The sequence below is a fragment of the Leopardus geoffroyi genome, chromosome A2 (assembly GCF_018350155.1).
Source record: "Leopardus geoffroyi isolate Oge1 chromosome A2, O.geoffroyi_Oge1_pat1.0, whole genome shotgun sequence".
Classification (NCBI taxonomy): domain Eukaryota; kingdom Metazoa; phylum Chordata; class Mammalia; order Carnivora; family Felidae; genus Leopardus; species Leopardus geoffroyi.
The window spans coordinates 144,692,436-144,711,337 of record NC_059331.1 but is presented as its reverse complement, the minus strand read 5'-3'; the positions used below and the strand labels follow the sequence as shown (position 1 = coordinate 144,711,337).

Below are 18,902 nucleotides of genomic sequence, written 5' to 3'. Positions count from 1 at the left end.
ATAAAATACTCAGATAGAGATTTAACAATGCAAGCAAGTCAAATACAGCATGCAAAACAGCAGGCAAGTAATCACATATTATTGAAATATGATTTGCATTCCTTAGTCTAAACCTGTTTTTTAATGATGTGCCCTCTTAAAAATCCATAAAATCTACAGATGTTATAAAACATGTAGATACTACTGCCACTGTACTCACTTTCTTCAAAGAGAGGCAGGAACTTAATGCAAAAAAAAAATTATCAACAAAAATTGTATTTAGAATAATGGATTTACAGGGTTTTCTGAAAACAAAAAAAAAAAAATCTGAGCATCACAGAATAATTAGAGGTATTTGGAAAGCTGTATTTGTAAGAGTATTTTATCTTTTGAATTTAGCTGTGGAACGTAAAGACTAAAAAAATTTTATAGAACCATGGTGTTTTTAAATCAGATACGCCATATCGAATGGCCCAGATTAAAATCTACTTTTATAAAAAGTTACAAGTATTTCTGCTTATAGGCAAAGAAGGATATGAAAAGATCCAAGGGAAGAAAATTATGGTCATACAATTCATGTTCTTGCGTATCTCTGAGCTGTGTACCTCAAAGGCCAAAAATGTAAAGTTATAATTCTATGATTCTGAAACAAGCCATACAACACACCTCGAGAGTGAATCATTGGCATCAGTGGTTGGTGGTATTCTGCTTAAATGCACCCTGGGAGATGGTGGCCAGGACTTTCCCCAAATATCATCTCTATTCACCTACTCTTGCTACCTGCTTCATGGTCTTCCATTTACCCTGTCAAGTGAATGAAATTCACCTACGCCCAGAAATTCTTGACCTCAATACTTGAAACAGCCACCTAATCTTTGGAATATCGACTATTGTTTTCCTGGAAATAAGTTTCTTCTACATCTGCTTTAACCATGAGGCACCAAGCTGAAAACATGACAACAGTATCTCATAGTTGCATTAGCATTTTTAATTGACACGTGCTTCAATAAATGAGGGCATGAGGCTTCATAACAACACTGAACGGTCCTGTTTTAGGACCCACAGGCTCTATGTTTCCATCATACCCCTGGCTCCGGCCTGCCTGTTAGGTAGCAGCCAGTAAGTGACTGCATCATCTTCAAATGAGCCTCAAGCTATTTCATTCCAAATGCCTAAAATCCAGAATTTAAGTGAGATGCTTGGACAAAAAGTGACCCAAAAACATTAAAGCAGCAAATCTGGTGAAGAACAATTCCTAGGTGAAAATCTAGGCCCTCAATGTACAGCAGTGAATCAGACAACTAAAGACTTATAAGTAAACCACTCCTCTGTAAGATCCTACCCTTTTGTGGAATTTCCTTAATCCATTACTGAAATGTAACAAATACTGACATAGAGATAGGGGAGAAAAGACCACTAGATTTCTTTCCCTAAAAATCCTAAATAAGATCCCTGGGCTAGAAGGCTTCCCTAATAGACCTTACCTCTCAGCTGCCCTCAGCTTTTCTGCTCCCCGAGTATAAACTGCAATCGACCAATCCACACAGCGTGCAAAACCTTCCTTCAGGAGGAGCTCTGTGATGTTGCCATTCTGAAAAACAAGGCACATGAGAAGGCAGGCATAAGAGAATCCATTTCTCTAGACTTCTGAAATTAACAGCCACAATTTATACTGCAGTTCACTGAAGAAGGAAGGAAGGAAGGAAGGAAGGAAGGAAGGAAGGAAGGAAGGAAGGAAGGAAGGAAGGGAGAGGGTAGAGTTTCTCTCATTAGGAAACCAGCCCCAAGATGAGACACCCCACTCTGCGGCCCCTCCTAACAGCCTTGGCTTCCCATCCCCACAACACCCACAACACCTAACACAGTAACTCTCACTTAACAGGAGTAAGATAAATGTTAGTGGCATTGAATGGAATTGACGTTTCAATAGCTCTTCTTGTGGGCAGAGGAGGATGTTAATCTTTAGTAGAGATTACACCTCATTATTTCCTTCCCTAAGATCAGCACTTACTCCCCTTTTCATAAGGAGAGAGCTGAAGAACAGGCTGAGGAAAGGAATAACTTCAGCTACATTTTGCCCAATGAATTACAACTCCCATTCTACTGTGCCACAGAGCCATCTGGTAGGGCCCCGGCAGACAGCGAGTACTCCAGAAGAAACAGACATGACCCTGGCACACTCCAAACCAAGTGTCCCAGCCTTCCACAACGGCCATCATGAAAGAATTCTCCAGCCAAAGAATAAGAGTAACAGGAGTTTATTCTGTACTGGACATAGGGAACAATAATGAAAATGCATTTACACTTGGGTGTTATAAAACAAGGTCATTTCTTTTCCGGGAGAAATCCACCTACCAAAGTCTATGCCCAGGTAGAATGGATAATCACAACTAAAATAACATGAAGAACCTATTTCCGACTCAAAAGCAGAGTTAGGAGGTAACTGGATTAGGCCTGGGCACACAAAGTAATTTTTCCATAGAAAGGATTCCTCATCATAGTTCTACCAATACTTTAAAAAGCTACCTTCTAGACCTACATATAAACCTCAGCAGTCCTATTCCACACGTTTCAGTGCCACTTCTCACCTGTGTGGCAGCCTCGCAACTTTCTCTTCTCAACATCAAGGACCAACACTTGAGGAAATGTCAAGAGCTCCTCTTCTTACGAACTCATAAGTTGAGATCCACTTTCTAAAAGTGAGTAGTAGTTCAGCAGATTTGTCCAACTCTATCAGCTAACTAATATCTCCCTAGAAAATGTCTCAAAAATCAGAAGATAATCCTGCCAAGATCTTTAAATGGCTCTTAAATACAGAGAAAAAGAAGAGAAGCAAACCACAGGCCATCAAACACCAAATGCACACCCCACCCCCCCACCCCCATCCAACCCCACACAGCCCAGTCTGCATGGGCACACTCACTGGATGAAGGATGGTACCCAGGATGTTTTGGTTGTGGCAGCTCTCCAGAATGATCTGAACATCTCTCTGAAGTAGTCGAGACTCGGTGAAAAATTTGGCCTCTGCAGCAAAAGGCTCTGGTGTTTCACTGCCATCTGCTTCCCGTCGAAAAGTTGGGCACTAAAGCAAAGGTAAAGTAGGTGGGTAGTACAGCCTAAACGTGAGTGCCAGGCACTCTCACCCCACACCAAACCAGCCAAAACCACAAACTCCACAAAGCTAAACCAGGTAAGGTCTCAAATCAGGCCTTATAACCCCTTTTTTAAAACATATTGGTAAAAGTGACTAGAAATAGATCTTCTCAGACTTCTTGGTAAGGCAAATAAACTCAGGTCACTATCATGAGGAAATTTTAAATTATAGTTGAAAATGACCCCTTGCCAAGAAAAGATTCATCAATGCCTAGTTTTAAATTCCTGATTTTTTAAAAATCAAAAATGGATACCCCAAATTGAGACAAACCATTCTCAGCAAACATCAGAACCTCCCGTCTCTCTGGGAATCAACAACCTCTCCACACAGCCCACTCCAAACAGACACTGAGTACTTTAAAATAGTTTTTTAAAAATCTTTAAAATAATTTTCTAATCTTATTTGATCTAATGAGAACAGTCCCACTGCAAAGCTTACAGTATACAGTACTCTAGTCAGTGTTAATGGCCCATACTAGGAAGAGTCAATAAGTCCAAAATCCCAAAGTAGAAGAATCCACCTGTCACTGAACGCTTCTGCAAACCCTATATCCACCCCATAGCCCAGTGTATGGTCTGACCTTGATCCCTGACAGCATGACCGTAACCAGGTAGTAATCTGGGAGGAGCAGGGCCCTGACCACACTGCCGTCCCGCACATGCTCGATGATAGCTGTGTGACAGAAAAAATAGCTTAAGTCATTAGCAAAAGTCATGCCAGGAATGAACAATACCCAACCAAGCTGCATTTAACACAGTTCATCTCCCCAAAACCCTCAGAAAGCCTCCCTCTGAGAAGTGACAAAGCACTGGGAGATCACAAGTGTGCACACAACAGACTCTTCTACAAACTACTCCTGGGAATACAGATTAGACTGACTTCTCCATCTTCTGAACTTCCTGGGATCTCACGGCTCATCCCTGAGCTTTGTTATCCGTAAAGCTAGGATGCTTATCTGAGTACCAGGTGCCAGCAAAAAAATAATGGGTCAGATCTGTTAATAATTTTACTCAGTCTGTACTTAACCGGGTCTCAAAACTGAGCCAAGAACTATAGCGTGCGTGCATGCGTGTATGTGTGTGTGTGTGTGTGTGTGTGTGTGTGTGTGTGTGTGTTTACATCTTTACAGAATATACATTTCAGGGACGTTATTTAAGCGGCATCTTTTAGAAAACAGGAAGATCCCCAATGTGGAAAATTACCAGCAATTTACTACCCTGCACCAGCAAAGGACTAACTTCTGTCAAAATATACCTGATGTAACCTATGTAAACTGCATTCAAGTTACCTTCCAAAATACCATGGTGTTGTTGCACTCTTAACAATGCCTTTAGATACCAAGTAAAATAGTTTTGGTAAACCTCAAGAAACTTGAGAGCAAACAGAAATCACCCTGCATCATGTCGGTCTTTTCCCACTAGCCTCACCATTGACAGGCTTCTGATGGTGCGAGTCCACAAAGTGCCTTGGGTTCTCAATGGTGTACTTGAGGTCCCGAATAGTATGTGAACCGTTCCCCTCACTCCACATCCCTTTCTTAGCTGCCTTTGCTTGTTCCTCACATTCCGAAAGCCGGTTCTGCTCAGGACTAGGACGTGAAAAATAAACATGTGTGGGTTAGTGAGTTCACAACAAGAAGGAAAAAAAATCAGGCTCTTCTTTGAACTCTTTCTTCAGCATCTGCTCCCCTTGAAGATACCAAAGCACTCGTTTCAGATCTATGGCTGCAGACCCAAGCCTATAACCAGAAAATCACCACGAGTGCAATTTCCGGATTCCAGACTTGTTCCCTCAAACAACAGATTCGCTCGTAAGAGCATTTAATGAGAAGATACAAAGAACACACATCTCGGGACTGCCACCATCAGTGATTACAAGAGAACAAGTTGGTGGCTCACAGGGAAGCCACTCCAGGGGGTACAGCTTCATTTAACCATCCCAGAATCAGGAACTGGAATCCAGGCAGAGCTCAGCAGGACACAGCACAAAGAAAGGGACTAACAATCATCCTTACTGCTCTTGTCTACAGAACAGGGCTGGGGAATGCAGAGCAAATACTGTTATTATAGATGTCACCCCAAAACTACTTACACATTCAATAAGACCAGCTCAGCGAAAACAGTTTGAAAAACCTCCATTTTGAAAATGGAAGACTCCTTCTTCATGAAGCAAGAAACCAAATATATAGGAGAACAGCCAGAAAGCCAAAAGATAGACCAAAAAATAAAGTGCATGTTCTCGCTAGCTCGGTCGCGCGTGCACACGCACACGCTCTCTCTCTCTCTCTCTCTCTCTCTCTCACACACACACACACACACACACACACACACGAGATAAAGGAAACTGTGAACTGCAGGGCCTTTCCACAATCCCAATACCTTAATGGTGACATTAATGGCTGTATGCATAAATTCAGTCTCCCACGTTGAGCAGTAGGGATACTGGAAGAGGGATCCCTGACCTACAATTTCTCAAGCCAGAAGTCTTCAGTACTGTTGTAGCCCCCTTCCCCCCAAAAAGGACAGTCACATCGTTGGGGACCCAAGATTGCAAACAAAGTTCAATAAAAAATGTACTTCAGGGATAGAAAGAAGCAAACGTAGAAACCGAGAAAAGGAGAATTTAAGTAAAGACAGCTTCAGAGAAAAAAAGATTGGGACTCCAGGGGAGATTTCTTTATTGAGATGGTACAATATAGGTATGGGCTTCTTAAAAATTTTCATTCTAGTTGCAAACTGGATTCCTAAAAACTACTGCCAACAATAATCATGCCAACAGTCCTTAAGATATAACTCCAGCATGCTTCCAAAACACCACCTAAGACAAATGTTTTTATTCATTAAATTCCCACATGCTCACTCCCCAAGTATAGGCTCCAGCAAACGTTTTTCTGCAGTTAAAAAGGACCCTCAGAAGTGTATGGTGAAAGGGCTGGCCCCAAAGTTTATGAAGGCAGGAAGAATGCAAAAAGTACATTCTTGCCTTTGCTCATTCCCATCACTGGTACAGTTCATGCAAATATTTACCTAAGGCCTTTTATGCACCAACAACAGTCACATATAATATATCAAGGACTTAACGATTTAAACAGCATCTTTAACCTCCAAATTACTGATGTAACATACCGCTTTTCAGAGACTAAAGTGTTAATTAAAGCCAGCTGCAATCCATCCTACTGCAAGCCAATACTGGTGAACTTGAACACGATACATGTACTATAAAGCTTACATAACTAACACTCATTTCCATTAAGTTCACACTGCCATTAGCTAAACAAATACAGTTTTACCTATTACTTAACCATCTACAGATCTACGGACCAAAACAGACCTATAAGGCTTTGGAAAGAGACAGAATTTTCCCTGATTTTAAAAACAGAACCATTGAGCCCTTATCAGTTACCCTTGCTTCTTCTAAGCAGCAGCTTTTGCTTTGAATTCTATTTATTCATTTCACTCTATTTTTTATTGCACTTACTTCTTGTGCATGCTATATTGTATAATTTATTTGTTTATTGGGTTATTGTCTGTCTCCCCATTAAAATGTTAGCAGAAGCTATCTCTGTTCATGGCTATATTCTCAGTGCCCAGAACACAGCCTGGCACATAGTAAGTGCTCAATAAATCTTTTGGGATGGATGGATAAATACTCTGTAACTGAAGGTCAGTGGTATAAGAAATAGCCTATTGGCTCTTATGAATATAAAGAATGGAAGTATCTTGTCTCAAAGCCTACTTTTAAAGGCGTTATACATGTCAAATGCCACTAATGAATGCTGAGTTACTTCCTGGCTCAGAATAATCCACATTGGGGCAGGAATGTACCAAAAAGCAGGAGAGCAACAGAAGTTACCCACTGTATGCCAGGGGATAGGAAAGAAAATGCAGCACGCCACTGTAGAGCTGACTACCCACCCCACTTGAGTAACCCCAGCTCTCACAATGGAATAGAAGGGGACAGAAGAGTAATGAACACTTACTTATTAGCTCTCATGCCTTCTCTCCGGGTGGCCAAACCCTCCGCAACCAGAGACTCTGCAATGTTTTCCCCATTGGTATCTGAGGAGGAAAAAGGGAATTAAACACAAGATTCAAATCTCCCTCCAGCAGCAGCAGAGCTCAAATGGAACCACTTTAACCCTTAGCTCTTCAAGGAGAATGATGTTGCCAGAGAATTGGACAAGGCAGCAATACAGTGTTGGGTTTTTCAGAAAACCTCTTCTCCTAAAATGTCTACTCTCAAAGACCCAAAGGTCTATAAATCTTCTTAGGACTTTGTTTCCAATTTTCCTGTGTATCTCCCAGGAAAAAGGCAATCTTGGGGACTGAAGGAAAACAAGGCATGTACGGCAGCCCAGGAGAGTATAAAGAACGCTGACCTAAGGAGCAGAGGTCTGGGGCAGAATACAAATTCTGCCACTTGCTAGCTTAGACAAGGTCTCTCGGTATCTTAATTTATTCATCTATAAATAGGGAAGAGTACCTGCCACGTGGCTTTTTGTGAGAATTAAACCACAATGTCTGTAAATCTCTTAGCACAGTGCTCAGCACAACAGCAGGAATTAAAAACAAATCAAATGAGTCGTCACACCTGTACAATCATATGGCTTCGTTTAGGAATGTCTATCACGTTTTACACAGAAAGTCCAATTCCTCCCAGGATGCCCTATTATCTGCTCCAAGAGGACACCAAGACAAGCTACACCGTTTGTCAAAGACTTTCTCCTGCTCTGGGAGACACGGGGGCAGAGGTAATGTCTAGGTTTCTAATCTGTCATACAGCAGCAGGCAAGAAAAATGAAGTTAAACTTAAAACCCAATCTGATTAGGTTCTACCTGGGCACCTGAAACATTAATTGCATTTCCATGCTATTGAAAAAGGTTTCAGACTGTATATTCCCTTAAATCTCTACTTGTCAGACAAAGTGATAAAGGAATCGCCACATAAAAATCTTTAATATGGCAGAGAACAAGGTCCCAGATAAACAAACAAACACAGGAGTCTAGCTGATAGGTAATGTCAGCACAGAATGAAATTCTGTTGAGATTTATATTCGATACACTATATATCAACTTCTATAAGCACTAACAATATACACACCACCCCCGAACCCAGCCTAAATGCCTTGCCATTAGCATTGCCCAAATTTCTACAGAATCAAATTAAACCTCTTTTCCTACCATGGAAAGTTCAGAAGAATGATATTTCTACAAGGAATTCTCAGGTTCTGGAGCGCTTAGGTGACTCAGGCAGTCAAGCATCTGACTCTTGATTTCGGCTGAGGTCATGATCTCACAATTGAGATCAAGCCCTGCCATTAGGCTCTGTGATGCACCTGGACCCTGCTTAAGATTCTCTTTCTCCTTCTCCCTCTGCCCCTCCACCCGCCCCCCTCAAAAAAAAAAAAAAAAGAATTCTCAGCTTCTGAGGCTGAGCACGGATCATAAGAACCTTTCCACTGAGGTTATTGTTGAAGCCAGACACAGACACACAGAACTATCTGACATTAGCAAGTATTGCACTGGTTATTTCAAAGCAACAAGAATCCCAAAGAGCAAAAAGTCAAAAGGAAGGGTTTTTAAGGGTTTAACAATTAAAGGAAAAGTTGAGGGGTGCCTGGGTGGCTTAGTCGGTTAAGTGTCCAACTCTCAGTTTCCACGCAAGCCACGATCTCATGGTTCATGAGATCAAGCACCACGTTGGGCTCCAGGCTGACAGCACGAACCTACTTGGGATTCTCTCTCTCCCTCTCTCTCTACCCTTCCCCCCAATCACGCACACACACTCTCTCTCAAAATAAATAAACTTGAAAAAAAAAAAAAAGAAAGAAAGAAAGAAAGAAAAAGTTGAGCAGTTAGGTGCCAAGAGGTCAGAGGGGTGGAAAGCATGAAAAAGCCCAGGTACAAACATGATGTGTGGTCATAAAGCCAGCCAATTAGCTGCACACCAAACAGCTTTCAGTTTCCTGGCACAGAGCACGATGAAACGGCTGTTGGCTGACCCACTTCTAAAAAGTGAGTTCTGATTGCTCCTTCAAAAGGGAGAAAAATACATTTCCCTGGGCTGAACTCCCAAAGGAAGCAACAAAACATGGTGGATAGAATACTGAAATGGGGAATTTGTAGGCCAAGGATCTGACTTTTGCTTATTACTTATCAAATTATAAAACTGATCAAGTCACAATTGGGACGATATTCTGAGCAAGTGGACTGTATTTTCTCCAAATGTCAGAGGACTAATCTTTTTTTTTTTTTCCCAGTAAGTTCTAAATCAACCACAAATTCCCAAATTCTACCATTCTTCCACGACATAAAAAGAAGTGAGTAGGGCGCCTGGCTGGCTCAGTTGGTTGAGGGTCCAATTCTGGATTTTGGCTCAGGTCATGAGCCCAGGGTTGTGGGATTGAGTCCTATGTTGGGCTGTGCACAAGCATGCAGCCTGCTTAAGATCCTCTCCCTCCCCCCCTCCCTTCCTCTGCCACTCCTTCAAGCACACACAGGCACAAACACACTCTCGAAATTAAAAATAAAGAGTTAAACTTAAAAAATTAAAAAGGAGGGGCGCCTGGGTGGCTCAGTTGGTTAAGCGTCCAACTTTAGCTCAGGTCATGATCTCAAGGTTCATGGGTTCCAGCCCCGCATCAAGCTCTGGGTTGACAGCTCAGTCCCTGGATCCTGCTTCAGATTCTGTGTCTCCCTCTCTCTCTGCCCCTCCCCTGCTCGCACACTCTCTCTTTCTCAAAAATAAATAAAAACATTTAAGAAAAATCAAAATAAATAAATAAATAAACATTAAAAAAATTTAAAGGGAGAAACCATGAAATAGGATACACACAAGTATACTAATTATCTAAGCCACTGTTCCTTTCATTACAAATGGCATTGAGATTTCATTACATTTCATTACAAATGGCATTGAGATAAAAGAGTTGAGTGAAAATATTAAACTTTAAGTCATTTAAACCTTTAAAACTGAAAGATGTAAATAATTCCAAACATTCTTTCAGTATATATTTATTGATCACCTCCCACGTACCAGGTTTTATTTTAAACACTAGTACATTAGCATGCTACAGTATATCCAGTTTATAATTTGGGTCAGTTTTAAAAATAAACTTTCTAAAAACAAAGACTTTAAATGTCAATTTCCCTCAACATAAATACTTAGGCCGTTTTGGCTGAAGGCTGAGTTTACTTAAAAGAACTCTTAAAGGTGGTCCCTACAGAAATTACCTATGCCTGACATTTTCGGTAGTTTCAGTGAGGTCTCTGGCAGGGCAACAGAAGACTGACCAGCTGTTGTGGAATTGCAATTTTTTAGGTGATAAAATCCTTGAGTGATTGCATTTTGAAGACCGTGCACTTCTGTCTTCCGTTCTTTCTAACTGGTAGCCATCCAACAATAATGCTTAAGTGTTTTATATCCTACTATGTTATTTGAATTTTGGGTAAAAAGCAAATTTGTATCTTTCTGAAAAGATGACTAATTCTACAGTTTCCCATGCAATCGAGAAGCAGGTAGCCATCTGTCTGGGAGGGTGAAAAGGGTGTTTGTCTGTTGGACAAATCAAACAAGACAACTCCATGGTCATCCCTAACTCACTTTTCTAAGACCTCTACGCTTAGAATCTTAAGAGGATGCTGTTAGCCATGCCACATACCCTGTTTACTTATTTCCAACTACTTGCTACCCAAGTCAAAAGATTATCTAAAGCAGCTCAGTAGGAAGGTTACCACATCAAAGAATCACAGAATTGGGGAGCCTCGGTGACTCAGTAGGTTGGGCGTCTGACTTTGGCTCAGGTCATGCTCTCACAGTTCATGGTTCGAGCCTTGTGTCGGGCTCTGTGCTGACAGCTCAGAGCCCGGAGCCTGCTTCCAATTCTGTGTCTCCCTCTCTCTGGCCCTCCCCCACTCACAGTCTGTGTCACTCTCTCTCTCAAACATAAATAAACAATAAAAAAAAAATTAAAGAAAAAAAAAAAGAATCACAGAACTTAATCAAAGATTATAAAAAAACCAAACCAAACCAAACAAAACAAAACCCTATCTGCTCCCAAAATAACTCCCAAAATGGCTGCTTTACGGAGAATATCCTACCAATCAATCCTTTCAATGTCCGATTTCTGTTCAAACTCCATTCCACAATCATACTCTCCTCTCCCTCTACCTAATCCAAAAAAGATCAGAACACCTAATGTCCCATGAGCCATCTGGCCCAGTGAAACAATAGGTATATGTGTGCCCACGCACATACGCTGAGTACATACTCTGCTGTTTTGCATATACTATCTGTTTTACAACTGTTTTACATATACTATCTCTTTCAACTCTCTCAATAGCTTACAGATGAAACTAGAACTTACAAAGGTTAAGATTTAAGTAAGGGTACACGGTAACAGAAGCCAGAATTCTTTTTTTTATTTATTTATTTTTAATGTTTATTTATTTTTTTAGAGAGACAGAGTGTGAGCAGGGGAGGGGCAGAGAGAGAGGAACACACAGAATCCAAAGCAGGCTCCAGGCTCTGAACTGCCTGCCGGCAAAGAGCCCGACGTGGGGCTCGAACCCTCAAACTGCGATATCATAACCTGAGCTGAAGTCAGATGCCTAACCGACTGAGCCACCCAGGCACCCCAACAGAAGCCAGAATTCTAACCCACATCTACAAAACTCCAAAGCCTGTGTTCTTTCCATTTCATTACAAACCAAGTGGCTTGCAAAATCCCACAAGCCCCAAACAACTCTTCATTTCTTAAAAAGCCCCAGGAGAAGAAAAGCCACAAGACAGACAAAGGAAATAGAAGATGAATAGGAAATCTATAGGAATTCAATTAGCACTATGACCTAGAAGCACAGAGCCACGGAGTTCCACAGGCTGATGGCTAATATAAGGAAGAATGCTATGGTGTAGTACACACATTTAAACCAGGCCAGGAAAGCAGACACAGGAGTAAACAAGGAGCAGGAATCGGGAGCAATCCCCTGCACCTTTGCACCATGACCTCTGGTACTCAAAGGACTTTCAATTACACCTACAGCCAACTGTCCTAGAACTCCCGCCACCAGTACTCACATTGGCCTTCCACCAGATAAAATCAGATCTTTGGAGAAACTTTAGACATAGATAGAAAGGAGTCCTTTTCTCCTTGCTAACTCACCTTTTCCAAGGTAGATCATGCCATACTCTCGCCCCTGGGGAGTCTTGTTTTCTATTGTGAAACAGACTTCCTTCCCAATCAGCTTCTTCCGAAGGAACTCTCGGGCAGGAAATGCCCAGGGCTGAAAGACAAAACAAATGTGTCACGTAAGAACTGCCTAGTTCCCGACTATAATCAGCATTCAAGCAACTTCATTCCTTCAATACCCTGGCCCTATGCTAAGCCCTGAGGGGAATATAAAAATGAAATGCACACAACACAGATTGCACACTTAGGGGGCTCATAAAAAAGGAGAATCTAGCAGTTGACTTAACTAGCACAGGCCCTGAAAACAGGCCTCACAGCTTCCCAGATATTGGCAGTAGTACTTTCTCCTCCACCACTTTCTATTCAGATCTATAGTTTACTTCATGAATAATAATTGCCAATAATTTTACAGCACTTGCCATGAGCCAGCCACTACTCTAAATGCTTTGTATTTATCAGCCCACTCCTGAAAGGGAAGTCCAGGCTCCAGGAACTCACCTAGTCAAAGGGAAAACATAAAGAACAACCACCTCCATTTGTTTGTCTCTTTCCAGTTTGCAAAGTGCTTTCACAAATTATTAAACTAGCCTGAAAGCAGCTAAAGGCACTGTCAGAGTAAGTGCAAGGTTCTAGTGCTCCTATTTCCCAGAGTGAGTATCCTGCTCAAGAAACAGCTTTGCTGGCGCACCTGGGTGGTTTGGTCGGTTAAGCATCCGACTTCAGCTCAGATCATGATCCCACAGTACGTGGTTTCGGGCCCCATGTTGGGCTCTGTGCTGACGGCTCAGAGCCTGGAGCCTGCTTCAGATTCTGTGTCTCTCTGTCTCTCTGCCACCTCCCCTGCTCACGCTCTGTCTCTATCTCTCTAAAATAAACATTAAAAAAACTTAAAAAAAAAAAAAAAAGAAGAAGAAGAAAGAGCCTTGCTTATACCCAATCCCCCTACCTTTTTTAAGAACAGAGTTGAGAAGGGCAAGATCTATTCTCCCCAAAATGTCTCCTTTTCCTGCTGTAGTATGAGGCTGTGCCCGTGGGACCCAGGTCCCACAACCTTAGGGAAGACACCAGTAACACGCCCTGGTAAGGAGTCATCTTGACAACTGTGGTTCTTTCCTGTCACCCATCTAAGGCTCTGACACAGGAGGTGAGCCACATATCCACATAATGCCAAGGAGTCTCCATGTGACCTCCAGATCCCCACCCCATCACTTCTAGGATGGTACAAAGGGAGATGTCTCCTCTGAAGCAGTCCTGTGTCAGCAGCCACCCGCACTTGAATTTACAGTCTAGACCTAGCTCAGTGCCCCCAAGTTCCCTCAGAACAGAAATGAGGAAGGAGGGCGTATGAGTTCAAGGAATATATGATCTGCAGGAGCTCACGTGCAGGAAAAATGCAAAGTACAAAAAGGAAAAGTGTATACAACATGCGTATGCTGCCTGTTACAATCGCCTGGAGCCACAGGGCTGGGGCTACACATAGTAAAGGCAAACAGTACATGACTGGCCTGGGAAGGAAGCCTCTGCTAACCTTTTCAGGCCATTAAGATTATTCCATGGAGTTATCCAACAAGCTTTTCTAAAAGAAAACGCCCATATGACTTCCCAGAAACCAGAAGTCAATCAAAAGATGGCAGTTCACCAACCCGCCGGACTGGTGTTCACAAAACTAGTACTGTTGTATAACATCAGTTCTGAACGCTTCTAGGAAGAACTGATCCTGTGTAAGTGCTCTCAAAGACAGAAAATCAAGCTTATCCTCACTCATCTAATGCTCTCTCCTCAAAGCACCCAAGAGCAAAAGAGCCAATTACTCAATGGTCATAGAAAGTTCACCGCATTTTCATGTCCCATCTCTACCCCCTTAAAATGAAAACAGCCACCTGTCACCAAAAAGAGTCTTATAATTGAAAAATGAGCCCAATTATTAGCCACATCACAACAACAGTACTGAATAAACTAGCACAGCGTCCTCCATTTTTATTACCTTAGTGATCCACTTAAAAAACATCCTCGGCTACAGGTCTGATGTTCAGGATTCAGTTTTGAGTAGCACGCTAATAAATATCTAAAATTCAGTAATACACGCTTTGCCTAAAACTTGGATAAGCTCTGACAAAACAAGTAATCTTAACTTGATTAAAAACTCATTTATCACGGGTCAGTTCACAAGGAACTATGTAGCACCTATGAGGAAACCTCCAATTTCTGCCAACTAAACAAAATTACTAACAGATTTTAAGACTTGCTGAAGGAGCACCCTTTTCTTAGGACCTCATGTTTTACAGTTGGTCAGTCACTAGGCAATAAGAGAAAGCCATACTCTAGGTCTTGGAAAGGACATATACTTAATCCTATAAGAAAACTAATTTAATTTCTGTAATCTTGCTTTCTTAAACCAGCCTTCTCAAGTTGTGTTCCATCTAGGGTTGGGCAAATTCACTAACTGCAGAAGACTAGCTATGAAGAGAGGCAACAGGGACCCATGAGAGCTACTGATCAAACCACTCCTCACAAGGGCAACAGAGCATTCCAGGACAAATCTTTGCGCAAGTGTCCATACAGAGGACAGCCTGCAGACGGCTGTCTGCTAGAGAGGGCTATCCCAACACAGCCTCCCAGAACAACTCTAGGAACAAGAATGGGAAAGTTGCCCAAAGCATTTATCAAGGAAGCTCCAGAATGGCCTAATAGGAAGAACAGCTGTGGTCCTTTCATGATGTCTCAGAGCTCAATCTAAGAAGCAAATGGCTAGTAAGCAGTTGAGACTCAAAATTCCCTTTTTCCTTTAGAATGCCCAACGGCTGGCAATCTAGCAGCTTGCACTCTGCTCCCTGCCTCAAGCAAGGTCTGAGGTCTACCACGATGAAATGAGTTTTTTAATTCCCATCTTTTCTTCGAACCAGATGGACTGCTGAATTACTGTGAGAGTGTAAATCCTTAAAACTAGCTACTTTTGGCCATGGCCCAGTGCTCGATACGTCTTGTCCCACCTTCTTATCACCCCACCCACTGTGCCACATGTGTATGTAACTAATCCCTCAAGGCCCCACGACCCTACCACCCTAATTCTCAAAAGGCCCACTGAAAGCAGGACTGTTAACACTCATTTCTGTATTTCTCCTGAAACCAACACAGAGCTTCACACATAACAGAACTCAATAAATCTGTGGGAAATAAGTATGTAATTCCCACAATGCCCATCAATGCAGTATCTAGGCTGCCTAGAGTAGCTAGGCAACACTGGAGATTAGCCTGCAACAGGGCAGAGAGGCCTGGGAACATACAGTGGAGCCGCTTTTACTGCCACATGGCTTGGGAGAGCTGAGCCTCTTTGAAAGAAGATATGATGAGGGAAGTATGATGTGGGAAGGCAGAGAATAATCAACTAAATGATATTTGGGACAGTGATACAAAGGGAAGCAAATGAGCAATACCATCCTGGACTCTACCTGAATGTGAAAAAAATGGACAACCTGCTCCAAAACAGCAAAAAGCCAGAAAGAAAGGGTACTGCCACATTCCACAATCCACTGATCCCCCAAAGGAAACGCTCAGGTTTTTTACCCTCATTGTTCACATGTTGATTCACTGTGTATCAGTTTTGTGTTGGGCACTGACTGGGCACAAGAAGAGAGATGAGAGATAAGGTCCTTCCCCTAGACGAACTTACAGTGTTGCAGAGAAAGACATATAAGCAAGGAATGAATGTGAGAATAATATCTAGCAAGAAAAAAATGAAACTTTGTTTCAAAAAGATCTAGGAGCATACAGAGAAAGGGTTAGAGGGGAGGAGACTGAAGGCAGAAGCACCATTATTTCAGCATTCCGAGCACACTATCAGAGTGAAACAAAGAACAATAGGAGTAGTAATGAAGTTTCAAGGATGGAGAAGAGAGATCTTAAAGGAGGCAGACTCTCTAGGTCTTGATAAAGGCCTGGACGTCACAGGGCAAGGGGACAGCAAGGGAAATCAGGTTTCTGATTTGGGTTATCAGTGGGCATCACTGGTCCCTTGAGCCGGAGCAGCTTCAAAAGCACAGTAAGGGGAGAAAACCAGATCACAGCAGGGCAAAGAGAGACTAAATTATCAGGACAGAGAAGAAGGGACTGTGGCTAAGAAACGGTGAAATCTGTAGCCATCAAATACTTCATGTCTCAGGGACCTTTGAAGAGTTACCAGGAGAAACTTAGTGAGACAGGGTTGCTCTGGAAGAGGGGGAAGAAAAAAAAAAAAAAAAAAAGCACCACACTGTATAAATACATGAAGCTATAATAAGGGCTGGGATCAGATCACGGAGTATTCTCTCAGCTAGAAGAGTTCCTGTAAGATTTTATTGTACTGTTACATAGGATACAGTTAAAATATTTTAGAACAAGTTCCAACTGGCCTTGTGTTTCTCTGCCCTAGATTCCCATCCACGCAACAGGAAATTAAAACCCAACCCTTCTTTCTTAGAGACTACATTGCTTCTTTCTTCTGGGGCAATGAACTTGATCAGCCCTAGCCAGCCAGGGTCAACTCTTCTCCTCACAGGAGCACTCAAGCTGTTACACAACACACAACTGAAAGGTAAAGAACTATTGAAAATGCTGGTCAAGAAAAGCACTTATAGCATGCAAAATTTGAAAAGTGCTATGAGAGAATTAATCTTCAGGGATTAAGTCTAACAGTACTAGGAGAATTTATAACAAATTAACAAATAGCAGTAGAGATTACAAGTAACATTCATCAAGTACATTATAGACATGTGCTAAGTGCTTCACATGATCTTGTTTAAGTCTCCCAAACAATGTCTACACTATCACTATTCCCAACAGTTGTGGTCACTGACGGAGGACCAATGAAAAAGAATTTCTTTGATCTACTTTGTCATTATCCCAAGAATCTAACTGGATTACTGTTGACAGCAGAACTATGGGTAAGTTGTCTCTATCACTATTTTCTATAATATTGCTTCACTATTGTAATTCAAACAAAATGCCCCTTTTATTATAGATTCTTTAAAACACATGTTTTCCTTAAACAGAAGATCCACCATGAACCGCCTTTTTTTCTTTACTTCCACGTCACGAAACAGCAGAGGAAAGCTGAGCTACTAAACTTGCCCAACATCATCAAGTTGGGGAAAGGACAAGTAATTAGAACCCAGAAATTTCACTTCTAATGATAGCCAAAGCACTACTTAAGAAGAGACAAGAACCGAGGTTTCAAAGTATAGGAGTCAAGAAGACTAGACCATACCAAATTTGGACTCACAGCAGCTACTAGGAGATGGAAGAACTCAAGGAGTTCAAGGTAGACCACAGACAGAGGTAAAGTGATAGCACAAAGGAGGGGAAGGCAGGACAAGCTCGTAAGTCTCTCAAATCGCCATAACACAATGGTTCTTGACTACTGAGCCATAAGCTACCTTGAGAAACCAATTAAAAACTCCCTCCCCTGGGGCACCTGGGTGGCTCAGTCGGTTAAGCGTCCAACTTCAGCTCAGGTCATGATCTCGCGGTTCATGGGTTTGAGCCCCACCTCAGGCTCTGTGCTGACAGCTCAGAGCCTGGAGCCTGCTTCGGATTCTTTGTCTCCCCCTCTCTCTACTCCTCCCCCACTCACGCCCTGTCTCTCTCACTCAAAAATGAATGTTAAAAAATAAAAAATAAATCAAAAAACTCCCTCCCTTAACAATGCATGTTTACACAAAACTTTGCAAACAATTTCAAGGGGTTCACAGATGGATCCAAGATTAGGAATCTGTAATAAAGCACAGGCATTCAATACACTCCCATTTATGGAAGTGAGAATGTCTGCTTGGACAGGCGATAATGTCTCTCTGGAAGGAGACACAAGACACTAATGACATCAGTAGTCCCTGGAGAGAACTGGATTTTTCACTCCATATCCTTCTGAATTTTGAACGTGAATGAAGAATTCAAACACAAATTAATAAAAGAACGCTGCCATAACCAACGGCAGCCTCCAATGGCTGAGAGACTACCTTGGAAATATTCCAACCTATGTCCCATGAGAAGGAGTGACAATGCCGACAAGCGTGCAGAGGTGGGAAGGCTATGGGAAAAGGCAGGAAAGGCCGGAGAGACAGGCCGGGCCAGGGATTCACTGCTAGTGGTGTTGAGTGTGTGAACTCTGCCAGCCACACGGGTGCGTCCAGAGTCATCGTTCCTGTGACACAAAAATACTCAAAATACACAGGAAAACAAAGAGTACAAATGTGCATCAGTCAAAGACATTAGGCTAGAACCCGGGTCCGCAGCCTCAGGGAAGCCCCTGGAAGCACCCACCTCATCCGGTGTATCTTTTGCATCAGGCTGTGTGGCAGCTGCCCGGCGGGCAAGATTTCCAGCTCGAATGTTGCTAAGGTTGATCTGCCTCTCAGGAGGAGGCCCTCCACGGGGCTGTCCGCGGACAATGATAGCACACCCTGAGAGGACCTACGGAGGGGGAGAAAAAGAGAAAATTAGTGGTCTAGAGGTAATCTCACCATAATGTAAGGTGTTCCCTCACCATATCCCCAACATACTTGGCACCTTGGAGGCATTCAAATAAACGAATGGGATTGTTCTTAATTT

General features: G+C 42.3%; 1 protein-coding gene across 1 annotated transcript in view; it reads right to left on the bottom strand.

The window, feature by feature from the left end:
- SND1 (staphylococcal nuclease and tudor domain containing 1) overlaps window positions 1–18,902 on the bottom strand; it is a 427,290-nt gene that overhangs the window by 376,968 nt on the left and 31,420 nt on the right. Inside the window, exons 2-8 of the mRNA XM_045495517.1 lie at window positions 18,615–18,764; window positions 12,294–12,414; window positions 7,113–7,191; window positions 4,561–4,721; window positions 3,714–3,805; window positions 2,903–3,061; window positions 1,464–1,570 (exon numbers count right to left, since the gene is read on the bottom strand). Coding sequence (XP_045351473.1) covers window positions 1,464–1,570; window positions 2,903–3,061; window positions 3,714–3,805; window positions 4,561–4,721; window positions 7,113–7,191; window positions 12,294–12,414; window positions 18,615–18,764 — 869 coding nt within the window. The remainder of the gene's footprint in view (window positions 1–1,463; window positions 1,571–2,902; window positions 3,062–3,713; window positions 3,806–4,560; window positions 4,722–7,112; window positions 7,192–12,293; window positions 12,415–18,614; window positions 18,765–18,902) is intronic.